The 23,852-nt window shown below is 40.7% G+C and overlaps 1 protein-coding gene across 8 annotated transcripts in view; it reads right to left on the bottom strand.

The window, feature by feature from the left end:
• The window catches only part of AAK1 (AP2 associated kinase 1), a 160,539-nt gene that overhangs the window by 72,320 nt on the left and 64,367 nt on the right, over positions 1–23,852 (bottom strand). For all 8 annotated transcript variants that reach the window (XM_089687204.1, XM_089687196.1, XM_089687199.1 and 5 more), the window contains exon 4: positions 16,078–16,220. In XM_089687204.1, coding sequence (XP_089543330.1) covers positions 16,078–16,220 — 143 coding nt within the window. The remainder of the gene's footprint in view (positions 1–16,077; positions 16,221–23,852) is intronic.

The following is a 23,852-nucleotide window of genomic DNA, read 5'->3' as shown; positions in this document are numbered from 1 at the left end:
CATTTGGAATAGTTCAAAAGGCCAAAACAGATCTTTGCATTTCACCACAACCTCCATTTCTAGAAGATGACATCTATATAATCAGGAAGCAAGTAAACTAATTTGGTGTCAAGTTTCAGCTCTGTCGGCCAATTACAGGTTTTGTTTTTGCTTTCAAACTAACTACAGATGGCAGCTTCTGATGTAGAGATAACCAAAAAAATTAGCGTAGCATGGTAACAGAGCAGCTCCATACAACTCCTCTATACAAGGAAGCTCTGATGGACCTTTGGTGCTTCTTGGGTTGTCCAAGAATCTTCAATAGTTGCAAAATGAGATTGTCTACTTTATTTATATGACCCCCTACTTTCAATTTCACATACTATTTTTCCTACATTGAATATACAATGGCTATAGCTTTGTAAATTCATGAAAAATAAAGCTTTGTTACAGAAGCAAGGTCTATTACTGAGGGTGATGTAGGATATTCAACTACATGACCACAAGATCCAATACAATTCCCTGAAGCACTGTACTACTATTCAAGTATACCTATACGACATCACTTTGGTAATAAGCCCAGAATTGAAATTACATGTACACAATTAGTACTCGGTGAAATTGCTTGCAGAACTGATAATGTGAACTACACCTTCCCAGCTATTTTAGGGCATTCAAGATCGAATTTGCCCTACAGTGCCACTTTCAGATAAAGTTTTGTACTGCTATCTGTCCACTCAGACTGAACAGTAAACCAAGAGAAAAACTACATGAAAGACAACATTGGCATCATACAATGTTTGGACAAGACACCCCTGGAGCTGCTATTATATAAAAGGAACAGTTGATGACTGGCTGGAAAATTCAACCCCACCAATAGCCTCAACTCCCATAATTCTAAAAAGCATTAAAGGATAAACTCACCTATTGTACCATGTTACACACATATTCAGGGTGTAACATGTTACAGATGCAGCAGCCCCTGGACCCCCCATTGTGAGAGGGAGTGACATGGAGTGGGAGATTTTCTCCCCGCACTTGCTGTCACAATTTTTAAAAAATGTGACCATGCGGGGTTCTGCCCACCCGGCCTTGTCATTCATTTACAGCTTTTAGTTCTCAATGAACTTATTGGGTGCTCGAAGTAGTTCATTGTTGCTAGCCGTCAGTGTGTATTACTACATTCACCAGTACTTTGACATCACAGATAGCATTTATTACCAATGCTAAGAATAATGGCTGGCATGATTGGCATAGTTTTATATTTTCTTTGTTACCAAGCAAAGATTAGAATATCAATGAGTATTTCTTTTTGAAGGGTTTGAGAAAAAATTATTTTAAACCCCCACCTCAGAGTTGTTCGCCCTTCCCATACTCTGTTCATCTGCCAGAGCCTTAAGAAACACCCTATACTTACAGGTATGTGGGGACTTGTGATCTTCTCTCCCTGACTGGAGAAGAGACACATTTTGTTCACAGAATGACTCCAGGCAAGCAGCTAAAAACTGTTGAAAAACATACTGTACAGTATACGTGAATTGCTTTACCAGACAAACCAATTCTGTTCTGCCAGTTTTATGACTCAGTCACCTATCAGTCTGCTCTCTCCTATCAACATGTTTGTATGTATATTACAGCAGGGATGAACTAGCCTGAATTATTAGCCCTTCCTCTCCTGTTGTAAGACTGCTGTACTCAACAGAAGATTTATATCAAGACTAATCCAGATACTTAAAGCAGGCCACACATAGTTGTTTTTTTTTTTTTTGTTTTTTTTTTATTCAGCCCACTGGCTGAACAAAAAAAAACTGAACAGATTCCCCCATCCACACAATCAATGTGGATGGGTGAAATCCTACCTGCTTCGCCATTGTATGCGGAGACTCCCCCACTGTCAGAAACCACAGATCAGCACTGCAGCCACTCATCAAGCGGCATTTATCTGACAGGGCAGTTGAACAGAAGTCGATTGGTATATCAACCTTTGTTCAACTGCAGTGGCCACACATGGATAAAAATTTAGCAGGTCACTGCTAAACCAGATTAATTTTGATCTATCTATGATCTGCTTTACACTGATGGAAATTAACTGGTGTTTTTATATCTGTTTGGAGTTCAGCTTCAAGGGTGAAGTCCCCATTTACCAAACTAATATCTAAAATAGCCTTTCTCAACCTTTTTACCCAAAAAGGAACCCTTGGAACAATTTTCCCATTCCATTGGTGGTGGTCAGGGAGAATGCTCCTTACACTGAAGATCATAATTCACCCTTACAGCCATGGCTCTGGCTCTGCCAAGTGGTGCTGAACCTGGAACTATGCACATGGGAGGTCAGCTCAAGGAACCCCTAGCCAATTCTGAAGGAACCCTAGGGTCTAGTAGTATAACTGTTGCTGAGTCAAAGAAAAGAGCAGCAAAAGAAAATAAAAAAATGTCGGTATGTTTAAGGATAATGGGCCACCTGTGCGATTAGAATTGACCCCTTTATTAGCTTTACTGAATATTTAACAGGCTAACATGTATCTAGAGGAATTATAGCTGTCATCATTAATGAGTCTTCTAGCTTGGCTAAATCGCTATTTATAAAATAAATATTTCTCACTTTGGAGCCACAAAAATTTAATTACCAATTGATTAAACATCCACATGAAGGGAACTTTGGAACCAAGAAGCAATTGACAGTCTTGGTGCCCTCCAGTGTCCTTTTTCCTTACAGAATGTTCTATGCACCATCTCCCTAGGTAGCTCTAATTATTGATTTGTTTATGTCTGTTAGGAGATGTGTCGTGCACGTTTATAATTAGGCAACACTTGGCTGCCAAAAACAAGCACTTATTAAACCACACTGGTGACGGCAAACGTCACACTTAGCATAGGAACATGAAAGAAAAAATTAAAAGCAGCATGGGGACCACAGAGCAATACACCAAATGCATAACCTACAGCACTCTTTTATAGAATGCCAATGTAAATGAAGCAAAAGTGTAACACACAATCTATTTTTTCAGTAGGGTCTATATAGCCCTGACCGCTCTCTTACCTGGCATGGAAAAAAAGTGAATCATTCTGGATTTCTACTCTTTAATTTACATAACCCTTTCACAATCAAAAATTAAAGTGGTTTATACCTCTGTGAAAAATGAACAATGCATATCCCTCTATAGTGTGTACTAACCTCAATCCAAACCATCTAGTGTGGTTCCTACCTGATCTCTCCTCCCTCTGCCATTTGCATTATTCACTTTTGCCACCAAGCAATTCTGGAGACAGTTCGCATCCCCCCCACCCCCCCAAACACACAGCAGGTTATTGGCAGCCTCAGCTATGCATGTTTCAGTGTGGGACTCTGTAGAAGGGGGTGTGCCCAATCTCTCAACTCAGCAAGTTTACAATCCAAACGCACACGTTCCTGTGTTAAAAATGGCTGTGTGTATAAGTGGGTGCTGCAGAGATAGACGGCTGTAACTGAACAGCATCAGCGAGGGGAAAAGGTCATCAGCACACAGAGGATCACCAATATGGGTCCAAATGTTTTAATGAACAATCATATAGTTACAGCAAGGCAACGTTTCGGAGTCTCGTTGCCTTGCTGTAACTATGTGATCGTCATTAAAACGTTTGGACCCATATTGGTGATCATCAGTGTGCTGGTGACATTTTCCCTTGCAATCTCACCACTCAGTTTGCAGATTACAATGAGCTCTACTCTAATGCATTGCAGTGTGATGTCAGATCCCTGTCCCAGCCTTCTGAAGTTTAAAAAAAGACTTTGATCTGTGTGTTTTAGAAGGCTGCAGGGAAGAAAGGACTGCAGATAAACAGGTGCAGCTTATGTAGGAAGATTTGTTTAATCTCAGCATATCACCAGAGACTTGTCCCTTCAGTGGGCATATGTAAGGGTTTACAGCCACTTTAAGCATGTTACGGGATGCAAATATTATAGACTACCTACAAAATGTCTGCGTTCTGGATCCTGGGAAAGGCTGTATACAGCAGGAAATCCACTCTGCAAAATATGTACTTCCCAGACAGCAATAGATGCCTGTTCATTTATTTTACCCAATTAATTTGTTTCACTATAAGATGTTTAAGCAAACATTAAAAAGTAAGTGCTTTGATAATTGTTTTTTACCTTCATTATCTACAAAGAATATCCTTCACTAGACTATTTTTAAAGAAAAAGAGGAAGGCGCCTCTAAGTGCAGTATTAACAATTTATTCAGTAAACAATGGATAAATTGCACTTACAAGATAAACCGTTAAAAAGACTCATTGTGTGGTAATTAGATCCAGGTGGGACATCCAGCCGTCCAGCAGCAAACTATGTCTATAGGATCAGGAAGTAGAGTCCAGGATGTGCCTGTGCATCAAAAATGAAGCTTGGAGAGCAGAGTCAGATGTAGCAGGTGAAGGGGGCGGTATTGCATTTCGGAGCATGCTCAATAGGCTCCTTCTTCAGGTTTGATCCTATAGACATAGTTTGCTGCTGGACGGCTGGATGTCCCACCTGGATCTAATTACCACATGATGAGTCTTTTTAACAGTTTATCTTGTACGTGCAATTTATCCATTGTTTACAAAATAAATTGTCAATACTGCACTTAGAGGCGCCTTCCTCTCTTTTTCTTGTTACTGCATTAGAGCCTTGCTTCCACTCTAAGAATAGCTGCCTCAGTGTTACTGCTCCCATCCATCCATCCCTGATATCCATCTGGCACCTTTATCTTACAGCTACAGAGGTTGGGCTCCAACAAGCGCTCCCTATATAATATACATTTACTAGACTATTTTTTGTCTGGGGTCCTACTTGGGAAGATTTTACCATACTTCCCGTTTTGAGTGACTCTCCTATAAGAAATGATTGTTGTAACTAGGAAGGAAAAGCACAGGCAGCAATAAAAAGCATTGACAGAAATCCAACTCTACATTGGTGGAATCCAAATTCCTATAAAAAAATTTGTTTTCAGACAGTAATAAAAAGCTGACAAAGGCTCTAATCTTTACCTGTTCTATCCAAAGCAAGATACAGTATAAAGTATTAGATTGACCTGAGCTTTAAAGGAGAAGTACAGCTCTTTTGGCTGTACTTCTCCTGTGAACACTCACGCACAGGAGTGCAGTGCATTCTGCACTGTAGTGACCCATTTTCAGCGAACAGCGGGCCGAAGCTGATGTCACTCAGGCGGTCCAGGCTGGTGAAAGATCCTGATTTTAAAGTCGGGATCCACCCCAGAGTCTGGAGCACCACCTGGCTCAGCCTTTCAGCAAGCCAATGACAGCCTGAGCCAGTCGCACCCTCCCCACAGCCCACCACTCCAGTGAGGGGGCAGAGCAGACAGTAAAACCTGGCGATCATTCTGAGTTCTCACCCTTAGAGCTGGCAGGAGACAGATGTTGCATCCACCTAGGTAAGTATAAATTTAGGGGAAAAAAACACTTCTCTTTTAATGTCAGCTGTTAAATTTGTGTTCAGGTGTTGCTTAAGTGTCAGCTCTGGAGTTAGGGGATTAAGTTTAAGGATTATGCTAAAATTGAACTCCAAGGAAACCGCTAAATATACAGCTGAAATTAACAAATGTGAGCGGTCTTATCTGCCAAAAAAAATTGCACTCTGATCCAGCTTTTTTTTTTGGTTAAATATACCTCTGCCAGACTTAAAAGCCAGAAGGGTGACAATATGTTTGCTGTCAGAAGTAAAGTGATACTAAAGAATATAATTTTTTTTTTTCTAAAAATAATTGAATACTTACCTACTTTTGCACAACATCTTTTACTTTATTTTCTGGCACCGGTGTTGTTCTCTTGTCAACTTCTCCAGGTGTCTTCTTAGCAAGTCAGGTGCCAAGGATGCACTCATGTGTATGCACTTCCGACCAGGGTTGTGTACATCCATAGACACTCACAGTGCCAGTAAGCACTACCCCCATCCCTTCCTCACAGGACTTTGACTGATAGCAGCAGGAGCCTATGGCTCTGCTGCGCTCAGATAATTCTGTGAAAGAAAGAAGTGGTGCTGGAGCCAGAGATAGCGTTTGAGCCGTGACACGGACCAGGTAAGTGTTTAGGGATGGGGGTGGGTAAAACAGGTAGTGGGGAGTTTTTAACCTTAATGTGGAGAATGCATTAAAGCTGAACTCCAGGAATTCAGACACTTGGATATATGTGCAGGCATACTATGACTTGAGTCCAAAGAGATGCATGCCACCTCAGGGACTTATTTTTTTCCATTTACATCTGACAGTTTTATGGAGCGACAAAAAGATGGCTATCGCTATACTGCTCATGGTTCTGGAGCGCTAATACTGGACCTTCTGGTCTGCTTCTGTGCCCTGCCCTTTTCCCTCTGCTGCCCATTCAGAGAAGCCTTTGTATTTTGTGAACTCATTCACAAAATACAAATGATTGTGTAAATGGGTAGCAGAGGGGAGGGTGGGAAGAAATGCTCCTTGAAGTGCCCTAAAACTGTCAAATCTATATTAAAGAGCTAAGGCCACAAGGTGACATGCACCTCGTTTGACTTTACTCATATACTATGCTTACACATTTACCAAAGTGGCTTAATTCCTTGAATTCAGCTTTAAGGGAAAAAAAAAAACACAAACTTTTGGACTTTAGAACCACTTTAAAGGAATACAATGGTGTCACCTACTCACTCCCAGTATAATAAATGGACGATGAAGGAGCAGCAATAGACTGAAACCAACCAATCTGCTCACTCCTTGACCACATATTACTGCTTCTTTATTTCCCAGTCTGAGTGCTGCTGTTACTAAACCCAGGACCCTGCAATCACTATATCTGGTCTCCCACAGTACACACTATAAGGAAATGCAATTATTTTAGTAAATATAAACTGCTAAATACCCTTATCAGCAGTGAGATCAGTCTTGTGACTTCTATCAGTGTTCAGCATAGCACTGGTTAAAGCTTGTAAGAGTTTTCTTTCTGCTCTAAGAGGATGCAAAGCCCCTGATCTCTGTCTGGACAGTGCTGATTGGCCTTGTGCTGATCACATGCATTCTTCCAAGAAAAGAAAACCTTTCTAGCAATACACACTAAACTGAGCATGTGCAAAATGGCTACGGGTTCAGTCTGTCTTATCAGGAGATAAGACGTGGACATTTGAAGAAGAGGAGGAGCAGAGAAGACCGTATCAAAACGGCCTTTTTACACAATGTAGAGGATTAACCCTTAGGTTTTACAGTGAGTATAACAAGCATGCTTTGCTGCATATACAGACTGATTTTACGGTTGTGGGTTTAGTAACACTAAGTGTTCAAGATCAGTTAGGGGCTAATTATGGTGTTAATCTTATGTTTTAAGGGTGAATTCAGAATATTAGGTTTTAGGGAGTACATAAAGGACTGGATGATAAATTTAGGGATGGGGACAATTGGAGGGACATAGGTAGTTTTCTCACGCAAATGTACCATACCAGCTACTTAACCCCTTGACGCCGACGTAACACAAATATGCGGCCTCACGGACCTGGGCTTTTTTCCGTGGGGCCGCATATTTGCGTACCTGTCTTTGTGCTGGGAGCGCACCGCTCGGCGCGCTCCCAGCACCAAGACCGCGGTGTCACTGAGAGCCCCGGGTCCCGTTCTAACGATCGGGACCCGGGACTCCCGATTCCGGGTCACGTGATCGCTGTGATAGCCTCTGATTGGCTATCACAGTGATCAATCACTGTGCAGCCCGGCCCCCTTGTTTTCTCTCTCTCTATGAATGGAGAAGAGAGATACATTGTATCTCTCGAACTCCTGACATAGAGAGAGAAAAAAAAAGTTTGTAGAAAAAAAAAAAAAAAAAAAGATAAAGAAAAATACCTAGATCAAGGTTTGATCTAGTTCAGTACCAGGGTTAGTGTTTGGGTCAAGGTCAGGGTCAAAGGTCAGGGTCAAGGGCAAAGGTCAGGGTCAAAGGTCAGGATTTAAAAAAAAAATTGGTATCAGTGTCAGTTAGTGTTAATGTCAATGTCAGTGACAGTGTGTTTTATGTAAAAAAAAAAAATAAAAAAAAAAGACAAAAACAAAATGCGCACTGTTGTTTCTGGGCTGTACTACGGGTACAAACAACAAATAACATACACATATATGGTATCGCTGCGATCGTCAAGAACTGGAGAATGTATTTTGGGTTGTTCTTTGGTGGTAGGTTATGGTCGTAACAAGAAACACACAGTTAAATATAAAAAAATGATTTTTTTTACTATTTTGGCCCAGTTTTCCTTTAATAATAAAAAAAAATTAGGAGCTATCCATGACCATTTACCACCAAATGAAAGCCCAATTTGTCCTGAAAAAAACAAGGTATAATCCACCTGGATATACAAAGTAGTTGTGACGATATGTACGGTTTTACTAACATGTCAACGTTGCAGAATTGTGCTTAGGCATTTAGATTTGTTTTACCCTTAGGCGTGAAGGGGTTAAGCTAAAAAATTAACTTACCACTATAGGCTCCTGCACCTTACCCATTACCACTGCTCTATACAGGGAATCTGTCAGTAGCAGCTGTTGGCGACAAGTCGCAGGGCTGTCGCACTAATCCTCACTCAGTAAGGGCCATGTCAAACAGGAGAGTCCGACACCAGCAACACTTTGCCAGCAGCAGAATTACCATAATTACAACCTACCTTACACCAGTGAATGTCACTCCAGCTGAAAGATACAAAGATACTGAGTGCACAAACCAAGTATCAACACAGTTACATTTATAAGGCAATCAATCAATGATAATACATCATGATCTTGTTGCAGAGATAAAAGAAAAAAAAAAAAAGGAAGAAGAGCTTCACTTCTGAATCACGACACTCCACTAATTCTGCCTACCTATTGCATTGTTGATGTTACGTGATACATTTTGGAAAATGCCACCTTGTACATAATCACCTGACTGCGACATTGAGGGGCATGCCCTGCTTCCACAATGTGAGCAGCACATCTCTGGAGCTCCAATGTTGCCAATGCATCTTGATTAGCAACGTTTGCCAGGGATCCAGTGCAAAGATGGCAGTGTTTTCTGGAAGTGCATACACTATTACCCTAATGCCCCACACTTGATGGAGACAGGCAGGAGGATCTTGTGCAACACACTGAGAATGCAGCTTTGGAAGCAGAACCTTACCCAACATAAATAATGGAGGTAAATCAAAATGACAAAACTACTCTACCCTCTCACATTGATGCTATTAGGGTGGATATACCCTTACCTCAACACAACATGAAGCAGTGCATGGGGGATTTGGAAGATCTTTCTAACCTTCTACCTGTTGAACACTCTAGATGTTAAAAAAAAAAAAAAAAAAGACCTTTAGTATTATAGTGCCAACATAGGGGATACAGAGGACTGGCAAACAATGTGCACCTCTTAGGTTTCCCTAAAGGTTTGAAGGGCTGGGATGTAGAGAACTTCTTGAAAGAACTGCAAAAAGATATGATGGGTCCACACACCTTCTGACCACTTTCTGCCTTAGAGGGGACACCAGATTTCTCTGTGGCTATTCAAAAGCAAAATGATTGTTAACATTTAAATAAAAAAAAAAAAAGTGTGATCAAAATACAGCATGATATTTCCTGCTAAAATAGTGGCCAATAGGAAAACAGACCACTACAATATGGCTACTGAGGCTGGTTACTGGCTGGATGGTACAGGGTGCTCTCCATCACGCAGATCATGCACCAAATACAAATATACCCAGTAAGAACTTGCATGATTTCCATTTCAATTACCCAAGTCCCTGCTACTCACCAAGTTCACCCAACATACTTTTTTACTGACATTTATGCTCCAAGCAATCTCCAGTTTCGATAATTAGCAGATACTGATTGCCCTATGTGTCATTAATCCTGCTTTATCGTGACCTCTAAGTCATGCTAAGCTTGCACACTATCTTATACAACTGGACAAGTTCCACTCCTGGCTCCCATATTCCAGCAGATTGTCTACACCAGAACTTTCTCTACTCCAAAGACAAGCATGCAGTCACTTTAAACTCATTGCAAAGTTCTTCAAGCTTGATGTCCGTTATTTCTTTTTGACTGAGATAACCAGATTAGTCTGTATGGCACCTCATGCTATTATTATTATTATTATACAAGATTTATATAGTGACTACAGTTTGCTCAGCGCTTTACAATATAAAAGGGAGACAATACAGCAACAATATAGTTCAATACAAGAGGGTTAGGAGGGCCCTGCTCCTTGGAGTTTACAATATAAGAGGGAGGGGCTAGTGGTACAAAAGGTAGTAACTGTGGGAGATGGACTAGTCGGAGGAATAAAAGATTCCATCATTAGCTGAGGGCAGGATAGGCTTTCAGAGATAGAAGAGATAGGTTTTCAGAGATCACCTAAAAAGTGAGCAGAGTAGGCAATAGTCTGATAAATTGGGGTAGAGAGTTCCAGAGGATGGGGAAAGCTCTGGAGAAGTCCTGGAGATGAGTATGAGAGAAGGAGATAAGGAGCTAGAGAGCGGAGAGTACGGTTTGGGTAATATTTGGAGACAAGATTGGTGATGTAATTTGGGGCAGAGTTAGAGTTGCAAGAAAAAGTATGTGAACCCCTTGGGATTACGTGGAGTTTTGCATGAATTGGGCATAAAATGTGCTCTGAACGTCATCTAAGTCACAACAATAGAAGAACACAGTCTGCTGAACATAATACTACACAAACATTAGATGTTATGTGCAATTAAACCATGGCAACATGTAAACATTCACAGTGCAGGAAGGAAAAAGTATGTGAACCTTTGGACTTAATAACTGGTTGACCCCCCTTTGGCAGCAAAAACCTCAACCAAATGTCTCCTGTAGTTGCAGATCAGACCTGCACAACGATCTGGAGTAATTTTGGACCACTCCACTTCATAAAACTGTTTCAGTGTAGCAAAATCGCTCTCTTAAGGTCATGCCACAGCATTTCAATCGGGTTGAGGTCAGGACTCTGACTGGGCCACTCCAGGAGGCGTATTCTGTGCTGTTGCAGCCATTGTTTTGTTGAATTACTTGTATGCTTTGGGTCATTGTCCTGTTGCATCACCCATCCTCTGTGGAGCTTCAGTTGGCAGACAGATGGTCATACGTTTTCCTGCAAAATGTCTTGATAAACTCTGGAATTAATTTTCCCATCAATGACAACAAAGCAGCCCCAAACCATGATGCTCCCTCCGCCGTGTTTTACAGTGGGGATGAGGTTTTGATGTTGGTGTGCTGTGCATTTTTTTCTCCACACATAGTGTTGTGTGTTCTTCTCAAACAACTCAATCTTGGTTTCATCTGTCCACAGTATATTTTGCCAGTAGTGCTGTGGAACATCCAGGTGCTCTTTTGAAAACTTCAAACGTGCTGCAATATTCTTTTTGGACAGCAATGGCTTCCTCCGTGGTGTCCTCCCATGTACTCCATTCTTGTTTAATGTTTTCCTTATTGTAGATGTGTCAACAAAAATGTTAGCATGTGCCAGAGATTTCTGTAGGTCTTTAGCGGACACTCTGGGATTCTTCTTTACCTCATGCAGCATTCTACGCTGTGTTCTTGCAGTCATTTTTACAGGACGACCGCGCCTAGGGAGAGTAGCAACAGTGCTAAACTTTCTCCATTTGTAGACAGTCTGTCTTACCGTGAACACATGAACATCAAGGCTTTTGGAGATACTTTTGTAACCCTTTCCAGCTTCATGCAAGTCAACAATTCTTGATCGTAGGTCTTCTGAGAGCTCTTTTCTGTGAGGCATGGTTCACATCAGACAGTGCTTCTTGAAACCAGTAAATCCAAAACAGGTGTGTGTTTTTTAAGGGCAGGACAGCTGTCAGCAACACATCCAATATCATCACACTGATTGGAGTCAAGGTGGGCTCACTCCTGGCTCCAATTAGCTCTGGGAGAAGTCATTAAGCTAGGGCCTCACATACTTTTTCCTCCCTGCACTGTGAATGTTTACATGTTATGTGCAATTAAACCATGGCAACATCTAATGTTTGTGTAGTATTATGTTCAGCAGACTGTGTTCTTCTATTGTTGTGACTTAGATGACGTTCAGAGCACATTTTATGCCCAATTCATGCAAAACTCCACATAATCCCAAGGGGTTCACATACTTTTTCTTGCAACTGTATAAATGGCTTTATATATTATTGTTAATATTTTGAATTTTATCCATTGGGCAATGGGAAGCTAGTGGAGAAATTGGTAGAGAGGGGTGGCAGATATGGAACGGTTAGTAAGGTGGATAAGTCTGGCAACAGCATTCATGATAGACTGAAGATGGGATAGCCTGAGATGAGGTAGGCCAATGAGGAGGGAGTTATTATAGTCAAAGCGAGTGAGTTCTGTCACTCTCGCTATTTTTATTTTTGCTACTGGTGAAAGGGGGGGGGGGGTGTAGCACAACACTCAGTCCTCCTAAGGGGCTGGATTTTCAGATATAACTTTAGAGCAAACTGGATTTGTCCCTTGTCTCATCAGACATACGGCTACAGGTGCAACCTACTGTATATTTGCCTCACAACATCTTAGACCAAATTCCACTAGAACTCAATCCAATGATCCACCAGGATCCTGGTGACAAAATGTGGAGGTTGATATCATTATGGCTTATGAATCTTGCAGTTTATCATTGTATTTTCAACCCGGCAAAATTTTTGGGAACTAAATGCCCTCAGGTTGCTGTTTCTACTACCTAGAATGTATACAAGGCTACATTGTGAAGCACCTTTACAAATGCCGTAGAAATCATTAATAAACCCAGAGTTATCAGTAGATATCAAAAAACATTGCTTGAATGCAGAGACCACAAACAATAATGCTCCCTCACCTTTTAATGGTCATCTATGGAAAAGCAAACTAAAATCCCATAACCTAGCACTCCCCAAAAAAGTCAAAAGAAATTTCTTTGCCATGAAAAATATTTGGAATTTGGAGACAAAATCAGTAGACTTCTATCACTCCCAGCCAGACCACTTTTTCTATAATGACTCATGCAAGTTCATTTATTTTTAGGGCTATCTGTGGCCCTCACTAGTTATACATTTATTGTTTCTATGTATTTAAAAAAGCTCTTTCAAATTCTCATTTTCCTGTCCTTTTTACTTAAAATATATAGCTAATTTTTTTTTTCTTAGCATCAACTGTCAGGGACAGAATGGCAAAGAAGCAACCTATCGATGGCTCAGGCAGAAACACCAGATGATAAACATAAATTTTGCAATTCTGCTTCTGTAAAAGGTGTCACCAAGTTGTCTCTCTAATATTAATAACTCTTGATCATTGACCCAACACAAGTATTTGGATGTCGGCCATCTCAACAACCTTTATACATGCTTGTTCCAGGCTAGTGAATCAGCAAAGTAGGAAAAAAAGATGACTGCTTTGGAACATACACTTACTTGTCAGCAATGGCAGCTCTCACGATTTTATCCTTTCAAACTGCCTTATTAAGCAGTCGCAGCTCACTTGTGTCATTGATAAGAGGGATTTCACGCCTGATAAACGCTTCATATTGACCGAGTCAGGAAGCAGTTTGAACAGTGTCAGAATTTGTTCTACCATTACATTTCAAACAAGCAGGAAGCCAATCCCAGCCAGTAGCACTCACAGAGAGCAAAGGATTAATGTATTAATCCACCACAGATGTGACCTGTTAATCTCTTCCAGAGATGACAGCACTCAGAGCTCTGGAAGCAGTAAATAAATGGAATTAAGACAGCAGATATGTGACTACTAGAAGTACTCATGAACTGAAAGAGACTGGCATTGGAGAAGGATAGACACCAGCGGCCTACTACAAGACTGGCAAGATCATTCTTTGCTTCACTGCATTTCACCAATACACTCCTCTGGTTTTTCTCCAGTGTTTTAATAGTATGAACTAAAAAGCCGTAAATCGAAGATAGAGTATAAAAATTGGTAGCTAGTAAACAATTACTTCCCATTAAAGAAAATAAAATGATTAAAGTTAAAAATGTTACTAAACCCAGGACCCTGAATTCACCCTATCTGGTTTCCCACAGTACACAGAACTTGAAAAAGCCATTATTTTAGTAAATATAAACTGCTAAACACCTTTATTTCACAAGAGCAGTCTTGTGACTTCCATCAGTGTCCAGCTGAGCACTGGTTAAAGCTTGTAGAGGTTTTCATTCTCCTCTCACTGCCCTATGAGATTGCATAACCCCTGACCCTCTGTCTGGACAGTGCCGATTGGCCCAGTGCTGACCACATGCACCCTCCCAAGACAGATAAAAGAGGCTGTGTTCCATCAGGAGAAGAAATGGGGAACGTGGAGGAAGGGGAGGATCAGAGAAGACAGAATCAAACATCCTTTTTATAGAATGCAGAGGCTAAACCCCTTAAGTTGAACAGTGAGTATAACAAGCATGCATTACTACATATACACACTGATTTTGCTGCTGTGGGTTTAGTAACACTCTAAGCCTGCTTTGCAAATGCAGGGCATATCAACAAGTCTGTATCAATTCCCTCTTCCCAGAAGCACATACTCACCTTTCCTTCAATCCCTGCTAATCCATTCAGCTGCAAGACATAAGAACACCCAGTACTTCTGGGAATGGAGAAGTATGTGGTAGACTCCATCTGGCCCAATCACAAAGCACCAGTAATGTGACATGATTCCTAGCCCTGTGTAAACCAACACAGAACAATTTTGCTTACACAGGGTAGCTTTTCCTGGTCCTGGCAGCTCATTAGACCAGGACAGCAAAGGAAAGGCGAGTATGCGCTGCTGATGCATTAAGGAAACCTTTGCTTTCCTCCTGCGATTCTGCATTGGATCGCACCAAAAGTAGTACATGCACTACTTTTAAAAACGCACTACATCTGGATTGCATGGTACTGCATTTGCAAACGGTGTTTTGGATGTCATCCAGAATATATTGACACTGGCAGCAGATCACACATCTAGTGCGTTTTGAACATGGTGCAGGAAACGCACACGCAACACAGGTTTCCCACACCGTGTTACGATGTGAATAGGCACTAAGTGAAGAAAAAGTTCCCCAACAGTATAGAGAGAGCAAAAATATAACCTGTCATAAGTTTTAACTCTTCCCTACTCTGTCCAAAACTGGAAAACGTTTTGGCTATACATACCACTTAAATCAGCAAAGTTATTTTTTATTTTTTTAAATATGATTTTTGTACCTACCATAAAATATTTTTTATGAAGCCCAGTAACGAACACAGGAATTCTTAAACAGTCTGGTTATCCAGCTGCCTACAGGAGGATGGAGAATTGCTAACATTCCTGTGTGCTTCAATGGAGGAATAAGTAAATAAGATCTTTGTTCTTACCATAAAACCTCTCTTGAAGCCCATTGCAGGACACAGGTATACTTCAACCTCCTTTTGGGCGGCAGCATATAACCAAATTGCTTAAAGACCTAGTCCACCTTTGGGACCAAGTTTCATCTTCCAACAATATTTAGGGTGGACAAAGTCACATTCTCCAACCCCTCCCCCACTACCACCCCACCCACTTATCTGAATTGCTGGGTACTTAGCCTTGAAGCAAGCTTTTGTTGCTTATGATTAGACCAAATATGAGTGGCTCCATTCACAGATATATTCAGAGGGATCTACAAATGGCTAGATTATCAACAGATGAACGTACAGAGCACCAGCATGAGAACAGGGACATCACCACACTTGTAGTCCATGTCCACTTCTTTCAGTCCCACAACATAAGTCCTGCACCTCCATACAGACCTGTGGCTTGGATGTAAACAAGGCATGAGCCTGTGCATTGCAGGCTTCAAAACGAGACAAAACAAAAAAATTATATATATATATGTAATTTTTAACTAGTGCAGTTATTACATTTTTGCAGAGGGACTATGCCTTCTAGCATTCTTAATGTTCTTTTGCCAATTCATTGGATGATAGTCCATTTATCTTTATTTTCCATTTGTTAAACTGATAATAATAAGCCCAGGAGACAGTCACAGCATCTTTATAACAGTCGAAGCAATTCAGAAATAGGCAAACAATCCAAATAAAACAGCAGCTAGAACTGTTTTTTTCCCACAGAAACATAACCAAGCTTATTAATATAAGATGCAAGAGGCAAGATCCTCGTTACCTTGAGATCTCGGTGAATGATGGCAGTCTTGCACTGGTGGAGGCGAGCCACTGCTTCACATGTGTCACAGAAGATCTGTAAGACCTCGGCCTCAGTAAACCCAGTCTGCAGACGCTGGTTCATCAGATTTACAACTTGCCCCCCTGCAGAAAAAAAAAACTGCTGGTAATCTCTTGGTGAACTGTATCATTCTGTAAAGCAGTACCCGCTCTACAAGGGGCATAATCCCAAAACAGTAAATGTAACATTCACCAATCATTCACTGCATGTGAGCTTCCTGGTGCTTTATATGACAGTGAATGGTTCACCAGTAGTGAACATCTGGAGAACTTCACATTCACTGCTTTATATATACATGCCTCTAATTATACACACAATGTGCTTAATGGCACACATCATAAATGAGACAAAGTACATAACTCATATGAAGATAGAATTGGATGAGTTCATCTGGGGGAAAATTTTACATAAAACATACAGAAGCCTCACTTTTTTTCTACACCAGGAAACCACTAATCATGGCCATACACACGTCAATAAACGATAAACTTTTTTTCCAATCATTTTTTTAAAATAGAAAAAAAAAATAATCATTGATAGTCGGCAAGACAAAAAACAGACAATATGCCACACACAGGGAAAAGGCGTTCAACTGATAGCTGGAGGATTTGATCCTAAATTATCAATTGTATCTCTGTTTCCACCAAGCAATCTCATAATCCAATCAAATCAAAATACAATCTGATTTATGACCGAATCCACGCAGTGCTGTGGCCTGATGCAAAACGATAGCTAAATGGATAGCACGTCTGTCCAGCAGCACTAGGGTTGTCGGTTCAAATCCCAACCACTGCACCATCTGCCTTGGGCTTGCATGTTCTCTCTGTGCCTGTGTGGGCTCGTGTTTGAATTGCCCTAGTATGTGTGAATGTGAATTAGGGATCTTAGATTGTAAGCTCCTTGAGGCCAGCAACTGATGTGACTGTATAGCATATACTTTATGTAAAGAACTGCGTAAACTGATGGAACTATATAAGTATCTGTAATAATAAATGAAAATAATAATTGCTCATATCTAAACGGAGTGTAAATTGATTAGAAGAGAAGTTATGGCTATTCGATTGGTTTCTGATTCGATCACATTTAGATCAGATACTAAAATTAAAGCTTGTATAGCTACATTAGAACTAATTAAGTATATATATATATATACATATATATATAAAATATATATATATATAATTTTTAATAATATGTAGACAAATTACAAACAAAAAAACTAAAAATAATAAATATGTGTAATTGGATCCCAACATCCATGTGGTAGAAGCATCTACCAATACGGTGGCTCCCCATACCACCCGACCCACATACAGGTGAAACTAGAAAAATTAGAAAATCGTGCAAAAGTTCATTTATTTCAGTAATGCAACTTAAAAGGTGAAACTAATATATGAGATAGACTCATTACATGCAAAGCAAGATAGGTCAAGCCGTGATTTGTCATAATTGAGATGATTATGGCTTACAGCTCATGAAAACCCCAAATCCACAATCTCAGAAAATTAGAATATTGTGAAAAGGTGCAATATTCTAGGCTCAAAGTGTCCCACTCTAATCCGCTAATTAAGCCATAACACCTGCAAAGGGTTCCTGAGCCTTTAAATGGTCTCTCAGTCTGGTTCAGTAGGAATCACAATCATGGGAAAGACTGCTGACCTGACAGTTGTGCAGAAAACCATCATTGACACCCTCCATAAGGAGGGAAAGCCTCAAAAGGTAATTGCAAAAGAAGTTGGATGTTCCCAAAGTGCTGTATCAAAGCACATTAATAGAAAGTTATGTGGAAGGGAAAAGTGTGGAAGAAAAAGGTGCACAAGCAGCAAGGATGACCGCAGCCTGGAGAGGATTGTCAGGAAAAGGCCAATCAAAAGTGTTGGGGACTTTCACAAGGAGTGGACTGAGGCTGGAGACAGTGCATCAAGAGCCACCACACACAGACGGATCCTGGGCTTGGGCTTCAAATGTCATATTCCTCTTGTCAAGCTGCTCCTGAACAATAAAAAACATCAGAAGCGTCTTACCTGGGCTAAAGAAAAACAGACCTGCTCTGTTGCTCAGTGGTCCAAAGTCCTCTTTTCTGATGAGAGCAACTTTTGCATCTCATTTGGAAACCAAGGACCCAGAGTATGGAGGAAGAATGGAGAGGCACACACTACAAGATGCTTGAAGTCCAGTGTGAAGTTTCCACAGTCCGTGTTGATTTGGGGAGCCATATCATCTGCTGGTGTTGGTCCACTGTGCTTCATTAAGTCCAGGGTCAACATACCCATCTACCAGGAGATTTTGGAGCACTTCATGCTTCCTTCCGTAGACGAGCTTTATGGGGATGCTGACTTCATTATCCAGCAGGACTTGGCACCTGCCCACACTGTCAAAAGCACCAAAACCTGGTTCAATGACCGTGGGATTACTGTGCTTGATTGGCCAGCAAACTCGCCTGACCTGAACCCCATAGAGAATCTATGGGGCATTGCCAAGAGAAAGATGAGAGACATGAGACTGAACAATGCAGAAGAGCTGAAGGCCGCTATTGAAGCATCCTGGTCTTCCATAACACCTCAGCAGTGCCACAGGCTGATAGCTTCCATGCCACGCCGCATTGAGGCAGTAATTGCTGCAAAAGGGGCCCAAGCCAAGTACTGAGTACATATGCATGCTTATACTTTTCAGAGGTCCGATATTGTTCTATGTACAATCCTTGTTTTATTGATTGCATGTAATATTCTAATTTTCTGAGATTGTGGATTTGGGGTTTTCATGACCTGTAAGCCATAATCATCACAATTATGACAAATCACAGTTTGAACTATCTTGCTTTGCATGTAATGAGTCTCATATATTAGTTTCACCTTTTAAGTTGCATTACTGAAATAAATGAACTTTTGCACGATATTCAAATTTTTCGAGTTTCACCTGTAAACAAAACACAGGCTGTTTCAGGCAGGATTAAAGTATGGGAAATTAATGGATTTCCACATTTGGTAACAAACCTAACAAAGTTATTTCAAATTGATTACATCTAGGTTTTCTTCATTTCTTATTAAATGTGGAAGACTCCTTAATCCATAATCCTTTTTCCATTATTTGTACATTAACAGCAACTTAATACAAATGGTATTTTCAGGCTTATAACAAATTGTCTCCATGTATTTGTCCGTAAAAATAATCATCAAATCACACACAAAGACAAAGAGAAAAGAAGTGTTGTCTATGTGCCCTGTTCACACCATATAAGTGCACTGAAGTCTGTTGCATAAAATTGTAGCATGGCTTCCAACAACTCATAACATGCGTCAACGCACTGCTGTGTATACAGTTAAAAGTGAAACTTGAAAAAAAAAAAAAGAAAGAAAATTGCCAACAGGCAGTCTTCTTAACAGAGAATAGACATGCTAAAGGGGGGATTTACTAACACTGGAGCAGCTCTGCGTAGCAACACAGATGTAATTTCAGCTTGTTTCAGTGGAATGTTACCCTTAAAAGTCTGACAAAGTGGTAGAAAACATTTTTTTACCATGTACCTACAGGTGAGCTTACCTTCAGGCTTGTAGGTACAATGAATATGTCCTAAACACATACCGTTTAGAAGATATTAACAGCAATAGTCACCCATACAAGATACAGGCGCAGTGACGCTCTACATACAGTGTGTGGTAAAATGCAGAGCCCCATGCTTTGGCCAGCGTGCATGCGCAGGAGTGAGGTAACTGTGGCCCCGGGCAATTATATAGCCAGAGCCCACGAACCCGAAAGGAAGACCAGGTGAAAATGGAAGAGCCATGACAGTGCTGCGCTGGAGTGCTCGAGTGCAGGTAAGTTTGCCATAATGTGCTAGTATGCGGTGCATACTAGTACTTTATGACTTAACCAGTTGCCGCCCGGCCTATGGCCAAATGGCGGCCGGGTGAACACTTCGTCCCTCCGGGAGGACGATATATGGTGTCCTTCCTGGATCGGGCATTGCGCATGCCCGCAGGGCTGTGCTGCCGCGAGATCTGTCACCGGCCGTGTACCTCGGACACAGCCGATGACAGATCTGTGTACCGGCCCCGTTGCCAGTACCATGTGACCTGCTGTAAACAATCACAGCAAGTCACATGACAGTTGTATACAATGGATGGCTTCCTTTCATGCCATCCATTGTTTACAAGTGTGTCTAGCTGTGAATGGTCACAGCGATCACATGCACAGGCTGGGCCAATCACAGCACATCTGTGTCATGTGATTAGCCTTGGCAAATAACAGTTAATTACAACAATAAAACTGAATTAATCGATTTCATTCAGTTAAATGCTTGCTTATAGCAAATAAATTCCTTGCTATAATCAAATTGTGTAACAAAAAAAAAAATACTAATCACTTCCCCAAAGTAGTACGATGTTACTATAGGAACATTATACTACCTTGGTCATAGTGCAATATGAAAGAAGAAAAAAAAAAAAAGAGAAAAATGTAATACCATAGTGTCACCAGTGAGTGTACCTGATCACCACCACACCAGTTATATGACACTGTAATGCACTGGTGACAGTATGAAAAAAAAAAGATTGTGAACTTTTCTTTTTAATTTCTTCATTTTACGAAAAATTATGACAAAAAAATTACAACTTCAAAAAACTTGCCATGCCTCTTATGAAATATGTTGGACTGTCTACTTTGCAATAAGCGGTCATTTGGGGGATATCTGTACTGTTCTGACATTTTTGGGCCTCAAGAAACTAGATTGGCTGACAGTACTTCAGAATTGATCAATATTCAGATATATCCCATAGTTTGTGAACTCTATAACTTTCCTACAAACTAAATAATAAACACTATATTTGGGTTATTTTCACCAAAGAAATGTAGCAGAATACATCTTGGCCTAAATGTATGAAGAACAATTATTTGTTTGCAAACTTTTATAACAGAAACAAAGAAAAACGTGGGGGGGGTTTTTTTTGAACTTTTTTCGCCTTTTTTTGTTGTTTGCGTACAGTGTTGCATGACTGTGCCATTGTCATTCAAAGTGTGAGAGCGCTGAAACCTGAAAATTGGCCTGGGCAGGAAGGGTGAAAAAGTGGTATTGAAGTGGTTAGACCTAAAGGGGACCCAATTTTTTTTTTTTAAGAAAAAGAACATGCATTACACATGAATAGTGTGGATTAAAATAATGTGGATTAAAATTAGTGTGTGCTGTAAATGGCCTTTAGTTTTGTTCCTGTTTCTTCTTGCTGGAGGCAGCCATTTTGTTGAAGCACAAAGAAGTCACTTCCTTATTGGAAACTCTCCCCCTCAGTCTCAAAATCTGTGTCACTTTCTGCAATTCAAATGTGTGCATTTCCAGCCTTGAGAGTTCCACTTTAAGCTTTGAAATTAAAAGCTTGAAGCTGATTGCTTACCATTGCAACTGTCCAGATCCTGGCTGCTCCAGGCTTAGTAAATTCCCCTCTTCGGCATTAAAATGCTTACCTGCCTGTTTGCGCTGTACACTGAGCTCAGCAGGTCAGTGTACAATTTCAACATGAGGAACTTTAGGGTATGTGCAAAAGTGACGTAATCTCAGCATGGCCAATCAAAAAAGCCAAAGATCAAACCCTGAAAGATGACCAGCTGAAGATGTCAGCAGCCAGCAAGGAGCTCCAGGACGCTGCATCACTGGAGTGGGAGTATAGTCCAGCTTTTAACTAGAACAAAATTAAACACGGTTAAGAAAAAAAAAAAAAGCAAGCACTATGCTGCATTGTAGCAAAAGATCACAGAGCAATTGCACAATGCACAGGTTATGTGCACAATATCAGGGGTGTGGAAATTTAAAAAAAAAGAAAGAAAAAAAACTACTTATCCAGGGACTAAATCGGTGCCCCAAACTACTTGTCCCTCATGACAATCTATTTGTCAAGATAAAAAATACTTTTTTTTTAACCAAAACTTTATTTAAATCGGAGGTGATATTAGGAATGTCTGGGGCTTTTAAAAACAAAAGGGGCTTTATGGCAACTTAAATGTTTAAAATTTTTAACATTGCGCTGTTTATCTCCTCCTTCCCTCCCTGCCTCTCTCCAGCACCGCACCCGGGGACTAGCAGGGAGGGGAGATACCTTGCAGTGTAATGAGCACCCATTGGTTGCCCCTCAGGAAAGGGTGGGTCAGGGCTTATCCTTTATCTCTTTCGCTGCCCAAGCCGTTTTAGCATTTTTTGCACAAGTTTAAAAAATAAATTTAGGCCTGAAGAGTACATAAAAACCCCGAACATGATATATTTTCTGAAAGCAGAGACCCTAGAGAATAAAATAGTGGTAGTTCCACTTTTTTATGTCGCAAGATATTAACACAAAATTTCAGTAAAAAATACAATACAAGTAAGTTAATTTTAGGGCACAAAAAAACTATAAATTACCCTTTGTTTTGTAAAATATAAAAGATGAACTTGCACCGAGTAAATAGATATCCAACTTACCAAAACTTAAATTTGTGAGCGCTCGTGAAATGGCAACGAACTTCAGTACCCTATATTTTCTATAGGTCTACACTTTTAAAGCTCCTTATAGGTCATCAGTTTAGCGTTACAGAGGAGGTCTGGTGCTAGAATTGTTGCTCTCATTCTGGCGTGCACAGCGATATGTGAAATTGACGTTTTCATGTGTAGGCGCCCCAGCGTGTGCTTTTACCTTTGTACGTGCGTATATGTGGGGGGGGCCTCAATTTTATTTTTTTTGGGGGGGGGGGGGGGGGGGTTTGGTATGTGCTTCGGTGTAACCTTAATTTTTTACAGAAAGAAAAAAATGGTTTTTTTTTCACTTTTCTTTTTTTCATTACATCCCCTATGTGATGTTTTTTTGGTGACAGGCTCTCTTTATTGAGGCATCCAGGGTCTAAAAGACCCTGTATGTCTACCCTGTGTTTCACTGGATGTAATGTGGTGCACATCGCACCACATTACATTCTCTCCCGACTTCCATGGCCGGGAATCTCTCAATGGGGACCTGGAAGTGGCATCATAACGTCACTTTCGGGTCAAGATAAGAAGAGTAGGAGAGTAGATGTGTGAGAGGCTGGCACTGTGTGGAAGCAGCGCTGCCACCCGAATGCTTCCACCTGACAGGTGAGCCCGCTGCTTGATCACAACAGGGCTAAAGGGTAGAGAACAAAAAAAAAAAAAAAAAACAACTTGCCCGGAGCTTGGAACTACATGTCCCGGGCGTCGGGCAATAGGAATCGAACATCCCTGCCATAATGTGTATGAACAGGCCTTTAGAATTGTGTATAAGAATTGTACAACCACAATTCATTACACTAAATAGGTGCTTGCAGTTGCAACACAACAGAGAAAAGAGGTAAACAGTCGCTATTTGGCTGAACAATCACACAAAACTACAAATGTTGAATTGGTCACAAAAAAAAAAACCTTAATACTAACACATGCAAAAAGCACATCAGTTGATTTGAGATACAGATGCACTAATAAATGTTTCTCAAAGTATTTCTCCTTCAAAAGAGGAAATATGCCTTCTCCCCAAATTAAAAATGATGGAAATATTACATTGTAATGCTGCATATACATACGGGAGAGCGCACTTGTAAAGACCGGTTTTGTCTTTCCAGTTAACAGTTTTAAGAGCAGAAAGGCAGACCTCTGAATAGACATAACGGATATGTCAGGCCCAAGCCTCCACCCCCTACTGGCAGAGGAAATACAAAAGATAGGAGGGGGCCACAATTACAGAAAACAC

This window comes from Staurois parvus, unplaced genomic scaffold, assembly GCF_062004578.1.
Source record: "Staurois parvus isolate SC_StPar_1 unplaced genomic scaffold, SC_StPar_1.0 ptg000420l, whole genome shotgun sequence".
In the NCBI taxonomy this organism is placed as follows: domain Eukaryota; kingdom Metazoa; phylum Chordata; class Amphibia; order Anura; family Ranidae; genus Staurois; species Staurois parvus.
The sequence above is the reverse complement of the archived record's forward strand: the minus strand, read 5'-3'. Positions and strand labels throughout refer to the sequence as shown.